Source organism: Triticum aestivum, chromosome 1D (genome assembly GCF_018294505.1).
Source record: "Triticum aestivum cultivar Chinese Spring chromosome 1D, IWGSC CS RefSeq v2.1, whole genome shotgun sequence".
Taxonomy (NCBI): domain Eukaryota; kingdom Viridiplantae; phylum Streptophyta; class Magnoliopsida; order Poales; family Poaceae; genus Triticum; species Triticum aestivum.
In genome coordinates this window covers 327,927,253-327,942,082 of record NC_057796.1, presented here as the reverse complement: position 1 = coordinate 327,942,082, position 14,830 = coordinate 327,927,253, and the positions used below count along the sequence as shown (strand labels likewise).

The 14,830-nt window shown below is 49.9% G+C and overlaps 1 protein-coding gene across 1 annotated transcript; it reads left to right on the top strand.

Annotated features, from left to right (window-relative positions):
* Positions 1–12,616: 12,616 nt before the first annotated feature.
* LOC123181812 (uncharacterized) lies at positions 12,617–14,569 on the top strand. The gene is made up of 2 exons (XM_044594192.1): positions 12,617–12,675; positions 13,050–14,569. The coding sequence occupies exon 2, from the start codon at positions 13,930–13,932 to the stop codon at positions 14,476–14,478; it is 549 nt and encodes a 182-aa protein (XP_044450127.1). The 5' UTR covers positions 12,617–12,675; positions 13,050–13,929; the 3' UTR covers positions 14,479–14,569.
* Positions 14,570–14,830: the final 261 nt, after the last annotated feature.

Here is a 14,830-nt window from a genome sequence, read left to right as displayed (position 1 = left end):
CGTCACAACTCCGAGCGCTCGGCGACACTATGGACGACGCGAGAGTCGTGCGGAAATTTCTCCGTGTCGTGCCACCTCGCTTCGCTCAGGTAGCGGTCTCCATCGAGACCTTGCTTGACCTGAGTGAGCTCTCCATAGAGGAGCTCACGAGCCGGTTGCGGGTGGTCGAGGAACGCCTTGAGGACGGCCGTGAGAGCTTCGGTGGAGAACAACTCCTGTTGTCGAAGAAGTGGGAGGCGAGGAAGCGTCAAGGACGTGGTGGAGGTGCGCCGAGCAGTGGAGGCGGCATCGGCAGAGGCGGCGGTCGCACCCAGGGCGGAGCCGGACGAGGTGCCGGCAACGATGACCGGGACAAGTGCCGATATTGCAGCATCAAGGGCCACTGGGCCCGTGAGTGCCGCAGGAGGATGGCTGACGAGGATGCCGCAGCCGCGGCGAACCTCGTCCAGGCTGAAGAGGACGGTGGGCCAGCAATGATGATGGCTTGCGTCGAGACCATGCAGGAGGGCCCAGCGCCTCCGGAGACCATGGTCTCGACAAGCATCGAAGCCGTGCAGGAGGGTGCAGCACCTCCGGCGACCACGGTGCCGGCAACCGTTAAGTCCGTGCGGGAGGCACAGAGCTGTTCAACTGATCCCGTCCCAACATCGGTAGCGCTTTCCCTGACAACAGCGTTCTCGGGGGCCTACGATTGGGAGGAGATGAAGACCCGGGTGTGGGGGAGCCACACCCTGGCAACCACGTCCCTTGTGACGCCGTCAAGCCCGTGCAAGTTGGCACGGCAATCGCGGCCCCGACATCCTCGGGACCAAACAAGCCCGTGTCAGGAGGCACGACAACGACGCATATGGTGGGCCACGTCCCAACCATGATGCTGGTGAGCAGTGAGCCCGTGCAAGAGGCACGACACTCTCAGGTCGGCCACACCCCGACAACCAGGTTCTCGGGGTTCTGCGAGCCCGTGTGGGCAACACGGCACTCTTCGACAGGCCTCAACAGCTGGGAGGCCATGAAGAGACGGTCATGGGGCGGCAAGGCCTCGACCGTGACTCTGGCGACCATCGAGGCTGTGCAGGAGGCGCAGAGCTCTCTGGTCGGCCATGTTGCGTGCTCGGGGTCCATCGAGTTCGTGCGGGAGGCACGACACTCTCTGGAAGGGCACGCCCCAACCACACTGGTGGCGACTGTCGAGACCGTGCAGGAGGCACGGTGCTCTATGGTCGGCCACACCGCAACCCCGACGCGCTCGGGGTCCATCAAGTCCGTGCGGGAGGCACGACTCACAACTATCGGGGGAGACCCGACAAACAAGTCTGATGGGAAGAGTGACAAGTGAAGGAAATATGCCCTAGAGGCAATAATAAAGTTATTATTTATTTCCTTATTTCATGATAAATGTTTATTATTCATGCTAGAATTGTATTAACCGGAAATATAATACATGTGTGAATACATAGACAAAACAGAGTGTCATTAGTATGCCTCTAGTTGACTAGCTCGTTGAATCAAAGATGGTTAAGTTTCCTAGCCATAGACATGAGTTGTCATTTGATAAACGGGATCACATCATTAGGAGAATGATGTGATTGATTTGACCCATTCCGTTAGCTTAGCACTTGATCGTTTAGTATGTTGCTGTTGCTTTCTTCATGACTTATACATGTTCCTATGACTATGAGATTATGCAACTCCCGAATACCGGAGGAACACTTTGTGTGCTATCAAACGTCATAATGTAACTGGGTTTATAAAGGTGCTCTACAGGTGTCTCCGATGGTGTTTGTTGAGTTGGCATAGATCGAGATTAGGATTTGTCACTCCGATTGTCGGAGAGGTATCTCTGGGCCCTCTCGGTATTGCACATCACTATAAGCCTTGCAAGCAATGTGACTAATGAGTTAGTCACGGGATGATGCATTACAGAACGAGTAAAGAGACTTGCCGGTAACGATATTGAGCTAGTATTGAGATACCGACGATCGAATCTCGGGCAAGTAACATACCGATGACAAAGGGAACAACGTATGTTGTTATGCGGTTTGACCGATAAAGATCTTCATAGAATATGTAGGAACCAATATGAGCATCCAGGTTCCGGTATTGGTTATTGACCGGAGACGTGTCTCGGTCATGTCTACATAGTTCTCGAACCCGTAGGGTCCGCACGCTTAACGTTCGGTGACGATCGGTATTATGAGTTTATGTGTTTTGATGTACCGAAGGTAGTTCGAAGTCTCGGATAAGATCGGGGACATGACGAGGAGTCTCGAAATGGTCGAGACGTAAAGATCGATATATTGGACGACTATATTCGGACATCGGAAAGGTTCGAGTGGTTCGGGTATTTATGGGAGTACCGGAGAGTTACGGGAATTCGCCGGGGAGTATATGTTGGGGATCGTAGCAGAAATTAAAATTTTTCTACGCATCACCAAGATCAATCTATGGAGTCATCTAGCAACGAGAGAGAGGAGTGCATCTACATACCCTTGTAGATCGCGAGCGGAAGCGTTCAAGTGAACGGGGTTGATGGAGTCGTACTCGTCGTGATCCAAATCACCGATGACCGAGCGCCGAACGGACGGCACCTCCGCGTTCAACACACGTACGGTTGGGGAAGACGTCTCCTCCTTCTTGATCCAGCAAGGGGGAAGGAGAGGTTGATGGAGATCCAGCAGCACGACGGCGTGGTGGTGGAAGTAGCGGGGATCTCGGCAGGGCTTCGCCAAGCTCAGCGAGAGGGAGAGGTGTCACGGGAGGGAGAGGGAGGCGCCAGGGGCTTGGGTGCGGCTGCCCTCCCTCCCCCCCTATTTATATAGGGCCCCTGGGGGGGCGCCGGCCCTAGGAGATCCAATCTCCAAGGGGGCAGCGGCCAAGGGGGTGGCTTACCCCCCAAGCCAAGTGGGGCGCCCCCCACCCCTAGGGTTTCCAACCCTAGGCGCAGGGGGAGGCCCAAGGGGGGCGCACCAGCCCACCAGGGGCTGGTTCCCCTTCCACTTCAGCCCATGGAGCCCTCCGGGATAGGTGGCCCCACCCGGTGGACCCCCCGGGACCCTTCCGGTGGTCCCGGTACAATACCGGTGACCCCCGAAACTTTCCCGGTGGCCGAAACTGGACTTCCTATATACAATTCTTCACCTCCGGACCATTCCGGAACTCCTCGTGACGTCCGGGATCTCATCCGGGACTCCGAACAACTTTCAGATTTCCGCATACTAATATCTCTACAACCCTAGCGTCACCGAACCTTAAGTGTGTACGGGTTCGAGAGACATGCAGACATGACCGAGACGACTCTCCGGTCAATAACCAACAGCGGGATCTGGATACCCATGTTGGCTCCCACATGTTCCACGATGATCTCATCGGATGAACCACGATGTCGAGGATTCAATCAATCCCGTATACAATTCCCTTTGTCAATCGGTACGTTACTTGCTCGAGATTCGATCGTCGGTATCCCAATACCTTGTTCAATCTCGTTACCGGCAAGTCACTTTACTCGTACCGTAATGCATGATCCCCTGACCAAACACTTGGTCACATTGAGCTCATTATGATGATGCATTACCGAGTGGGCCCAGAGACACCTCTCCGTCATACGGAGTGACAAATCCCAGTCTCGATTCGCGCCAACCCAACAGACACTTTCGGAGATACCCGTAGTGCACCTTTATAGCCACCCAGTTACGTTGTGACGTTTGGCACACCCAAAGCACTCCTATGGTATCCGGGAGTTGCACAATCTCATGGTCTAAGTAAATGATACTTGACATTTGGAAAAGCTCTAGCAAACGAACTACACGATCTTGTGCTATGCTTAGGATTGGGTCTTGTCCATCACATCATTCTCCTAATGATGTGATCCCGTTATCAATGACATCCAATGTCCATAGTCAGGAAACCATGACTATCTGTTGATCAACGAGCTAGTCAACTAGAGGCTCACTAGGGACATGTTGTGGTCTATGTATTCACACATGTATTACGATTTCCGGATAGCACAATTATAGCATGAACAATAGACAATTATCATGAACAAGGAAATATAATAATAACCATTTTATTATTGCCTCTAGGGCATATTTCCAACAGTCTCCCACTTGCACTAGAGTCAATAATCTAGTTACATTGTGATGAATCGAACACCCATAGAGTTCTCGTGTTGATCATGTTTTGCTCTAGGGAGAGGTTTAGTCAACGGATCTGCTACATTCAGGTCCGTATATACTTTACAAATATCTATGTCTCCATTTTGAACATTTTCACGACTGGAGTTGAAGCGACGCTTGATATGCCTGGTCTTCTTGTGAAACCTGGGCTCCTTGGCAAGGGTAATAGCTCCAGTGTTGTCACAGAAGAGGGTGATTGGTCCCGACGCATTGGGTATGACTCCTAGGTCGGCGATGAACTCCTTCATCCAGATTGCTTCATGCGCTGCCTCCGAGGCTGCCATGTACTCCGCTTCACATGTAGATCCCGCCACGACGCTTTGCTTGCAACTGCACCAGCTTGCTGCCCCACCATTCAAAATATACACATATCCGGTTTGTGACTTAGAGTCATCCAGATCTGTGTCGAAGCTAGCATCGACGTAACCCTTTACGACGAGCTCTTCGTCACCTCCATAAACGAGAAACATATCCTCAGTCCTCTTCAGGTACTTCAGGATATTCTTGACCGCTGTCCAGTGTTCCATGCCGGGATTACTTTGGTACCTTCCTACCAAACTTACGGCAAGGTTTACATCAGGTCTGGTACACAGCATGGCATACATAACAGACCCTATGGCCGAGGCATAGGGGACGACACTCATCTTTTCTCTATCTTCTGCCATGGTCGGGCATTGAGCCGTGCTCAATTGCACACCTTGCAATACAGGCAAGAACCCCTTCTTGGACTGATCCATATTGAACTTCTTCAATATCTTGTCAAGGTACGTACTTTGTGAAAGACCAATGAGGCGTCTTGATCTATCTCTATAGATCTTGATGCCTAATATATAAGAAGCTTCTCCAAGGTCCTTCATTGAAAGACACTTGTTCAAGTAGGCCTTTATGCTTTCCAAGAATTCTATATCATTTCCCATCAACAGTATGTCATCCACATATAATATGAGAAATGCTACAGAGATCCCACTCACTTTCTTGTAAACACAGGCTTCTGCATAAGTCTGTGTAAACCCAAACGCTTTGATCATCTCATCAAATCGAATGTTCCAACTCTGAGATGCTTGCACCAGCCCATAGATGGAGCGCGGGAGCTTGCATACCTTGTTAGCATTCTTAGGATCGACAAAACCTTCCGGCTGCATCATATACAATTCTTCCTTAAGAAAGCCGTTAAGGAATGCCGTTTTGACGTCCATTTGCCATATCTCATAATCATAGAATGCGGCAATTGCTAACATGATTCGGACGGACTTCAGCTTCGCTACGGGTGAGAAAGTCTCATCGTAGTCAACCCCTTGAACTTGTCGATAACCCTTAGCGACAAGTCGAGCCTTATAGATGGTCACATTACCATCCGCGTCTGTCTTCTTCTTAAAGATCCATTTATTTTCTATGGCTCGCCGATCATCAGGCAAGTCAGTCAAAGTCCATACTTCGTTTTCATACATGGATCCTATCTCGGATTGCATGGCTTCTAGCCATTTGTCGGAATCTGGGCCCGCCATTGCTTCTTCATAGTTCGAAGGTTCACCGTTGTCTAACAACATGATTTCCAAGACAGGGTTGCCGTACCACTCTGGCGCGGAACGTGTCCTTGTGGACCTACGAAGTTCAGTAGGAGCTTGATCCGAAGTACCTTGATCATCATCATCATTAACTTCCTCTCTAGTCGGTGCATGCACCACAGGAACATTTTCCTGAGCTGCACTACTTTCCGCTTCAAGAGGCAATACTTCATCAAGCTCTACCTTCCTCCCACTTACTTCTTTCGAGAGAAACTCTTTCTCCAGAAAGGATCCGTTCTTAGCAACAAAGATCTTGCCTTCGGATCTGAGGTAGAAGGTATACCCAATGGTTTCCTTAGGGTATCCTATGAAGACGCATTTCTCCGACTTGGGTTCGAGCTTTTCAGGTTGAAGTTTCTTGACATAAGCATCGCATCCCCAAACTTTTAGAAACGACAGCTTAGGTTTCTTCCCAAACCATAATTCATACGGTGTCGTCTCAACGGATTTCGACGAAGCCCTATTTAAAGTGAATGCGGCAGTCTCTAAAGCATAGCCCCAAAATGAGAGCGGTAGATTGGTAAGAGACATCATAGATCGCACCATATCCAATAGAGTGCGATTACAACGTTCGGACACACCATTTTGCTGAGGTGTTCCAGGCGGCGTGAGTTGTGAAACTATTCCACATTTCCTTAAGTGTGTGCCAAATTCGTGACTCAAATATTCCCCTCCACGATCTGATTGTAAGAATTTTATTTTTCTGTCACATTGATTCTCAACCTCACTCTGAAATTCCTTGAACTTTTCAAAGGTCTCAGACTTGTGTTTCATTAGGTAGACATACCCATATCTACTCAAGTCATCAGTGAGAGTGAGAACATAACGATAGCCTCCGCGAGCCTCAACACTCATTGGACCGCACACATCAGTATGTATGATTTCTAATAAGTTGGTTGCTCGCTCCATTGTTCCGGAGAACGGAGTCTTGGTCATTTTGCCCATGAGGCATGGTTCGCATGTGTCAAATGATTCATAATCGAGAGACTCTAAAAGTCCATCAGCATGGAGCTTCTTCATGCGCTTGACACCAATGTGACCAAGGCGGCAGTGCCACAAGTATGTGGGACTATCGTTATCAACTTTACATCTTTTGGTATTCACACTATGAATATGTGTAACATCATGTTCGAGATTCATTAAGAATAAACCATTGACCAGCGGGGCATGACCATAAAACATATCTCTCATATAAATAGAACAACCATTATTCTCGGATTTAAATGAGTAGCCATCTCGCATTAAACGAGATCCAGATACAATGTTCATGCTCAAAGCTGACACTAAATAACAATTATTGAGGTTTAAAACTAATCCCGTAGGTAAATGTAGAGGTAGCGTGCCGACGGCGATCACATCGACCTTGGAACCATTCCCGACGCGCATCGTCACCTCGTCCTTTGCCAGTCTCCGTTTATTCCGCAGCTCCTACTTTGAGTTACAAATATGAGCAACCGCACCGGTATCAAATACCCAGGAGCTACTACGAGTGCTGGTAAGGTACACATCAATAACATGTATATCACATATACCTTTGGTGTTGCCAGCCTTCTTGTCCGCTAAGTACTTGGGGCAGTTCCGCTTCCAGTGACCACTTCCCTTGCAATAAAAGCACTCAGTCTCAGGCTTGGGTCCATTCTTTGGCTTCTTCCCGGCAACTGGCTTACCGGGCGCGGCAACTCCCTTGCCGTCCTTCTTGAAGTTCTTCTTACCCTTGCCTTTCTTGAACTTAGTGGTTTTATTCACCATCAACACTTGATGTTCCTTTTTGATCTCCACCTCCGCTGATTTCAGCATTGAATATACCTCAGGAATGGTCTTTTCCATCCCCTGCATATTGAAGTTCATCACAAAGCTCTTGTAGCTCGGTGGAAGCGACTGAAGGATTCTGTCAATGACCGCGTCATCCGGGAGATTAACTCCCAGCTGAGTCAAGCGGTTGTGTAACCCAGACATTTTGAGTATGTGCTCACTGACAGAACTATTTTCCTCCATCTTACAACTGAAGAACTTGTCGGAGACTTCATATCTCTCGACCCGGGCATGAGCTTGGAAAACTATTTTCAGCTCTTCGAACATCTCATATGCTCCGTGTTGCTCAAAACGCTTTTGGAGCCCCGGTTCTAAGATGTAAAGCATGCCGCATTGAACGAGGGAGTAATCATCAGCACGCTGCTGCCAAGCGTTCATAACGTCTTGGTTCTCTGGGATGGGTGCGTCACCTAGCGGTGCTTCTAGGACATAATCTTTCTTGGCAGCTATGAGGATGATCCTCAGGTTCCGGACCCAGTCCGTATAGTTGCTGCCATCATCTTTCAGCTTGGTTTTCTCTAGGAACCCGTTGAAGTTGAGGGTAACATTAGCGTGGGCCATTTGATCTACAAGACATATTGTAAAGATTTTATTCTAAGTTCATGATAATGAAGTTCATCTAATCAAATTATTCAATGAACTCCCACTCAGATAGACGTCCCTCTAGTCATCTAAGTGAAACATGATCCGAGTCAACTAGGCCGTGTCCGATCATCACGTGAGACGGACTAGTCAACATCGGTGAACATCTTCATGTTGATCGTATCTTCTATACGACTCATGCTCGACCTTTCGGTCTTCCGTGTTCCGAGGCCATGTCTGTACATGCTAGGCTCGTCAAGTCAACCTAAGTGTATTGCGTGTGTAAATCTGGCTTACACCCGTTGTATTCGAACGTTAGAATCTATCACACCCGATCATCACGTGGTGCTTCGAAACAACGAACCTTCGCAACGGTGCACAGTTAGGGGGAACACTTTCTTGAAATTATTGCGAGGGATCATCTTATTTAAGCTACCGTCGTTCTAAGCAAATAAGATGTAAAACATGATAAACATCACATGCAATCAAATAGTGACATGATATGGCCAATATCATTTTGCTCCTTTGATCTCCATCTTCGGGGCGCCATGATCATCTTCGTCACCGGCATGACACCATGATCTCCATCATCATGATCTCCATCATCGTGTCTTCATGAAGTTGTCACGCCAACGATTACTTCTACTTCTATGGCTAACGTGTTTAGCAATAAAGTAAAGTAATTTACATGGCGTTATCCAATGACACGCAGGTCACACAAAAAATAAAGACAACTCCTATGGCTCCTGCCGGTTGTCATACTCATCGACATGCAAGTCGTGATTCCTATTACAAGAACATGATCAATCTCATACATCACATACATCATTCATCACATCCTTTTGGCCATATCACATCACATGGCATATGCTGCAAAAACAAGTTAGACGTCCTCTAATTGTTGTTGCAAGTTTTTTACGTGGCTGCTATAGGTTTCTTAGCAAGAACGTTTCTTACCTACGCCAAAACCACAACGTGATATGCCAATTTCTATTTACCCTTCGTAAGGACCCTTTTCATCGAATCCGATTCGACTAAAGTGGGAGAGACAGACACCCGCTAGCCACCTTATGCAACTAGTGCATGTCAGTCGGTGGAACCTGTCTCACGTAAGCGTACGTGTAAGGTCGGTCCGGGCCGCTTCATCCCACGATGCCGCCGAAACAAGATAAGACTAGTAGTGGCAAGAAAATTGACAACATCTACGCCCACAACAAGTTTGTGTTCTACTCGTGCATAGAAACTACGCATAGACCTAGCTCATGATGCCACTGTTGGGGATCGTAGCAGAAATTAAAAAATTTCTACGCATCACCAAGATCAATCTATGGAGTCATCTAGCAACGAGAGAGAGGAGTGCATCTACATACCCTTGTAGATCGCGAGCGGAAGCGTTCAAGTGAACGGGGTTGATGGAGTCGTACTCGTCGTGATCCAAATCACCGATGACCGAGCGCCGAACGGACGGCACCTCCGCGTTCAACACACGTACGGTTGGGGAAGACGTCTCCTCCTTCTTGATCCAGCAAGGGGGAAGGAGAGGTTGATGGAGATCCAGCAGCACGACGGCGTGGTGGTGGAAGTAGCGGGGATCTCGGCAGGGCTTCGCCAAGCTCAGCGAGAGGGAGAGGTGTCACGGGAGGGAGAGGGAGGCGCCAGGGGCTTGGGTGCGGCTGCCCTCCCTCCCCCTATTTATATAGGGCCCCTGGGGGGGCGCCGGCCCTAGGAGATCCAATCTCCAAGGGGGGCGGCGGCCAAGGGGGTGGCTTCCCCCCCAAGCCAAGTGGGGCGCCCCCCACCCCTAGGGTTTCCAACCCTAGGCGCAGGGGGAGGCCCAAGGGGGGCGCACCAGCCCACTAGGGGCTGGTTCCCCTTCCACTTCAGCCCATGGAGCCCTCCGGGATAGGTGGCCCCACCCGGTGGACCCCGCGGGACCCTTCCGGTGGTCCCGGTACAATACCGGTGACCCCCGAAACTTTCCCGGTGGCCGAAACTGGACTTCCTATATATAATTCTTCACCTCCGGACCATTACGGAACTCCTCGTGACGTCCGGGATCTCATCCGGGACTCCGAACAACTTTCAGATTTCCGCATACTAATATCTCTACAACCCTAGCGTCACCGAACCTTAAGTGTGTAGACCCTACGGGTTCGAGAGACATGCAGACATGACCGAGACGACTCTCCGGTCAATAACCAACAGCGGGATCTGGATACCCATGTTGGCTCCCACATGTTCCACGATGATCTCATCGGATGAACCACGATGTCGAGGATTCAATCAATCCCGTATACAATTCCCTTTGTCAATCGGTACGTTACTTGCCCGAGATTCGATCGTCGGTATCCCAATACCTTGTTCAATCTCGTTACCGACAAGTCACTTTACTCGTACCGTAATGCATGATCCCGTGACCAAACACTTGGTCACATTGAGCTCATTATGATGATGCATTACCGAGTGGGCCCAGAGATACCTCTCCGTCATACGGAGTGACAAATCCCAGTCTCGATTCGCGCCAACCCAATAGACACTTTCGGAGATACCCGTAGTGCACCTTTATAGCCACCCAGTTACGTTGTGACGTTTGGCACACCCAAAGCACTCCTATGGTATCCGGGAGTTGCACAATCTCATGGTCTAAGGAAATGATACTTGACATTTGGAAAAGCTCTAGCAAACGAACTACACGATCTTGTGCTATGCTTAGGATTGGGTCGTGTCCATCACATCATTCTCCTAATGATGTGATCCCGTTATCAATGACATCGAATGTCCATAGTCAGGAAACCATGACTATCTGTTGATCAACGAGCTAGTCAACTAGAGGCTCACTAGGGACATGTTGTGGTCTATGTATTCACACATGTATTACGATTTCCGGATAACACAATTATAGCATGAACAATAGACAATTATCATGAACAAGGAAATATAATAATAACCATTTTATTATTGCCTCTAGGGCATATTTCCAACAGTATATGGGCCTTATTGGGCTTTAGGGGAAAGAGAGAAGGGAGGTTGCGCGCCCCCCAAGGCCTAGTCCGAATTGGACTAGGGGGAGGGGCGGCGCCCCCTCCTTCCTTCTCTTCTCTTTTCCCTTTCCTTCTCTCCTACTCCTACTACATGGAAGGGGGGGGATCCTACTCCCAGTGGGAGTAGGACTCCTCCAGGGCGCGCCATAGCTAGGCCGGCCCTCCCCCTCCTCCACTCCTTTATATACGTGGCCAGGGGGCACCCCATAGACACACAAGTTGATCATTGATCTTTTAGCCGTGTGCGGTGCCCCCCTCCACCATAATCCACCTCAGTCATATCGTAGCGGTGCCTAGGCGAAGCCCTGCGTCGGTAGCATCATCATCACCGTCATCACGCCGTCGTGCTGACGGAACTCTCCCTCGAAGCTCTGCTGGATCGTGAGCTCGTGGGACGTCACCGAGCTGAATGTGTGCTGAACTCGGAGGTGCCGTGCGTTCGGTACTTGGATCGAACCGATCGTGAAGACGTACGACTACATCAACCGCGTTGTCATAACGCTTCCGTTTTCGGTCTACGAGGGTACGTGGACACACTCTCCCCTCTCGTTGCTATGCATCACCATGATCTTGCGTGTGCGTATGATTTTTGTTGAAATTACTACGTTCCCTAACAACAAGGAGTCCACTACCTTGGGAGAAGCCACTCCGGGTAGTGCGATGTCCGAAAAGTCATCCCCGAGAAGGGAGTTCCCAGGTAGCATGACGTCTGACTCGACGACCCCAGGAAGGGAGTTCCCGGGCAGTGTGATGTCAGGAACTACGACTCCAGCAACACTAACGCCTACGAGCGAGGTGGTTTCTGGGCAGTTCATGTTCCCGCCAACAGCGCAGTCGGACCTGTTCGATGCCAACAACAACGTTGGCGCTCCATATAGGTTCCGACGCCTAGGGGGATCTTCTCGGCGAACCTGCGGGACGATCACAGCACCCCGAGATGAAGAAGGACGAGCACGGCGCCTTCATCAAGCACAAGGCGCGGCTCGTCGCAAAAGGTTACATACAGCGCACGGGGGAGGACTTGCAGAAGGTCCTCGCTCTAGTGGCAAAGCACGAGCAGGACGTACGGGCTACACAGACCCCGAGAAGGCGGACATCCCAACCAAGGCACTTGGTTGCGTCGAGTTCCAAGAGCCGCGCGACAAGATCGGGATCATCGACATCAAGACCCTCCGACAGGGTTGAGGGGGAGATTGTGGGCCCAACCCTGTGTTCGATGCATGCATGGCTGCATGCACCACCAGCAGCAGCAAGTTACTTAACTATGAAGTGAAACAGCTAGCATGCAATTGGTAGGTCGGCAGCGGCGGTTACATGGCTTACTAGGTAAGGTAGTGACGCAAGTGCTTAGCTCACTACTGGTAAAATATCCTAGCTCTAAGTCGGTTTAGACTGCTATAAAAGGGGCTGCACCCTTCCGGTTGTAGTCATTCCATTCCAAATCCAGCAAAGGAAGCAAGCTAGCTTCTAATAGTACTGTAGTAGTGGTAGTACTAGTACACCGTGAGTTTCTCACTTGTATTAGTGTGTGTTTGAGTCCACAATATATCAAGTGTGTGCTACTAGTTCGTACTAGCTCCAGTATACTTTGTTTTTCCTCGACTTCGTCTGATCCTCGGCAGCCAGCTAGTTTCGAGTTTGGGCTAACATAAACTTCACTAATAGATCTGTTTTTGACATCCAATAAATTGAGATCATGCAGTCTTTAGCATATGCTTGTTTTGCTACACGCACGCTACCGAGATATTTACATTGCAATGATAACCGGACGCAGTGTCATCAGTTGCTAACAACTGTGGATGTTTATCTGCTGCTCATGAGTCATGAGACTAGCAGCTTCTCACTTTCTCTGACGGTTTGCACGTCTTACTGTGTAGTTGTTCTTCAAATGGAAGGGCGGTCCACGGAGCCAAGCGGGCTTCCCGCCGCTGTTTGTGGCGTACATAGCGGTTCTCGGCGTGTCACTGGGTTACCTGCTGCACCTATGAGTCTGATTGGTGTGTTGGGAGATCGACGAAGAGGCTGGTTGGTTGTACGGCAGCTGAGGCCAAAAAACCTTGCGTCAACTGATCAGAGATGAGTCCTTGTCTGATTGTATCAGATGATCGCCACGTCATCACTCTGGATGTCCTTACTCGCTCCCTGCCGAGGGCAGTAATCACTGGAGGGCATAAACCTGCTTACTTTTTGGGAATGAATATATAACTTGGTAAAGGTATGCTTGCCCTGGAGTCTACCAATGCTACGTTGGGTTGGTAAATTGTCAGCTTGGTTCTTATCAGAAATGTTCATGCATGGATGCAGTCAATTAGGACAAATGGACAATCAATCATTGGGATGCACTATAACTTTTGTTGCTACGAACACAAGCTTTGCTTCTTGTCTTGTTTATAAAGTTTAAACACGTCCAATCGTCTGTCCTGGCCACTTGCCGGCTAATGAAGTTCAATCGCCGGGGAACAATAAACATTTGAGCACGCAAACGACAAGCTGGTGGCAACTAAACTAACAGAGTTCCGGCGCGCCGGCGAGCCGGCCGGCGGAGTTTCTCTAGGGCATAGGCCGGTTGTCACCTGTCAGCCGTTACAAAGCTAGGCTGGAAATGATAACAAAATAAGAACCCAACTCAACAAACTGAAGGCCACTAATCCTTCCCTGGAGGTCGACCGCCGGACGGTTCCTCTCCTTTCCCTCTCTTTGCTGCTTTCTCTCCCTCACCTCCTCCCTCCGCCGTCGGCGCCGCCAGCGCCGGGTGCCATGGGTTGCGGTGGCTCCAAGGAGGACGTGGCCACCGGCAACACCACCGCCAACGGCGCCGGGCGCGGCGGCAAGCTCTTCCGGAGGAAGTCCACCATGTCCGCCAGCCACCGCTCTTCCCACGCCTCCTCCCCCTCCTCGTCCGACGACTCCTCCGTCGTCGTCAAGGAGCCGGCGGCCAGCGAGCCCAAGACCGACGTCGTCGAGGTGGCGTCGGACGAGAAGCCCGCCGCCGTCGTCGAGGATAAGGAAGAGGAGGTGGTGGTGGCCAAGAAGGATGTCACCCGCGACGAACTTTCTGCCATGGTGGACGAGGCGGCGCAACCTCCTTTGAAGGAGGAGGACGAGTTGCTGAAATCCACCATGGCCGATGAGGCGCCGGTGGTGGAGGAGGCTAAGGTTGATGAGGCGAAGGAAGCAGTAGTAGCACTCGTCAAGGAGGAGACCATACCCGAGGAGACCAAGGAGGAAGAGACGTCTCCTGCTTCCACAAATGAGCGTGGTACGACTCGCACTAATTTGAATTTAGCATCTACAATCGTGATTTAAGCAAAGTTAACGACTTTTTTTACACTAAGTTAACGACACTTGTGCAACAAGTGAATGTATTTTTTGTTTCTCTAGTCGTTTGATATTTGTGAATTTTTGCAACTCAAGGTCACCTCGGTGGAATAAACTGTGCTTTAGAAAGCCTCAAACAACCAAGATGTTGCAACTTTCAGTTTCTTTTTTGGAACGGATTTTATCCCCTCTAATGTTTTTTTCTTAGACATAATTTTATCTTTTCCACTTGTAGTTGTCCGGCTTCACAAAAGAAAAAGTCCAAAACAAACCTTAAATTTGTAGGCGAAAGCTAAATCAAACCCCGAACTCTCAGTCCCTAAAATTGGCACACCAAACT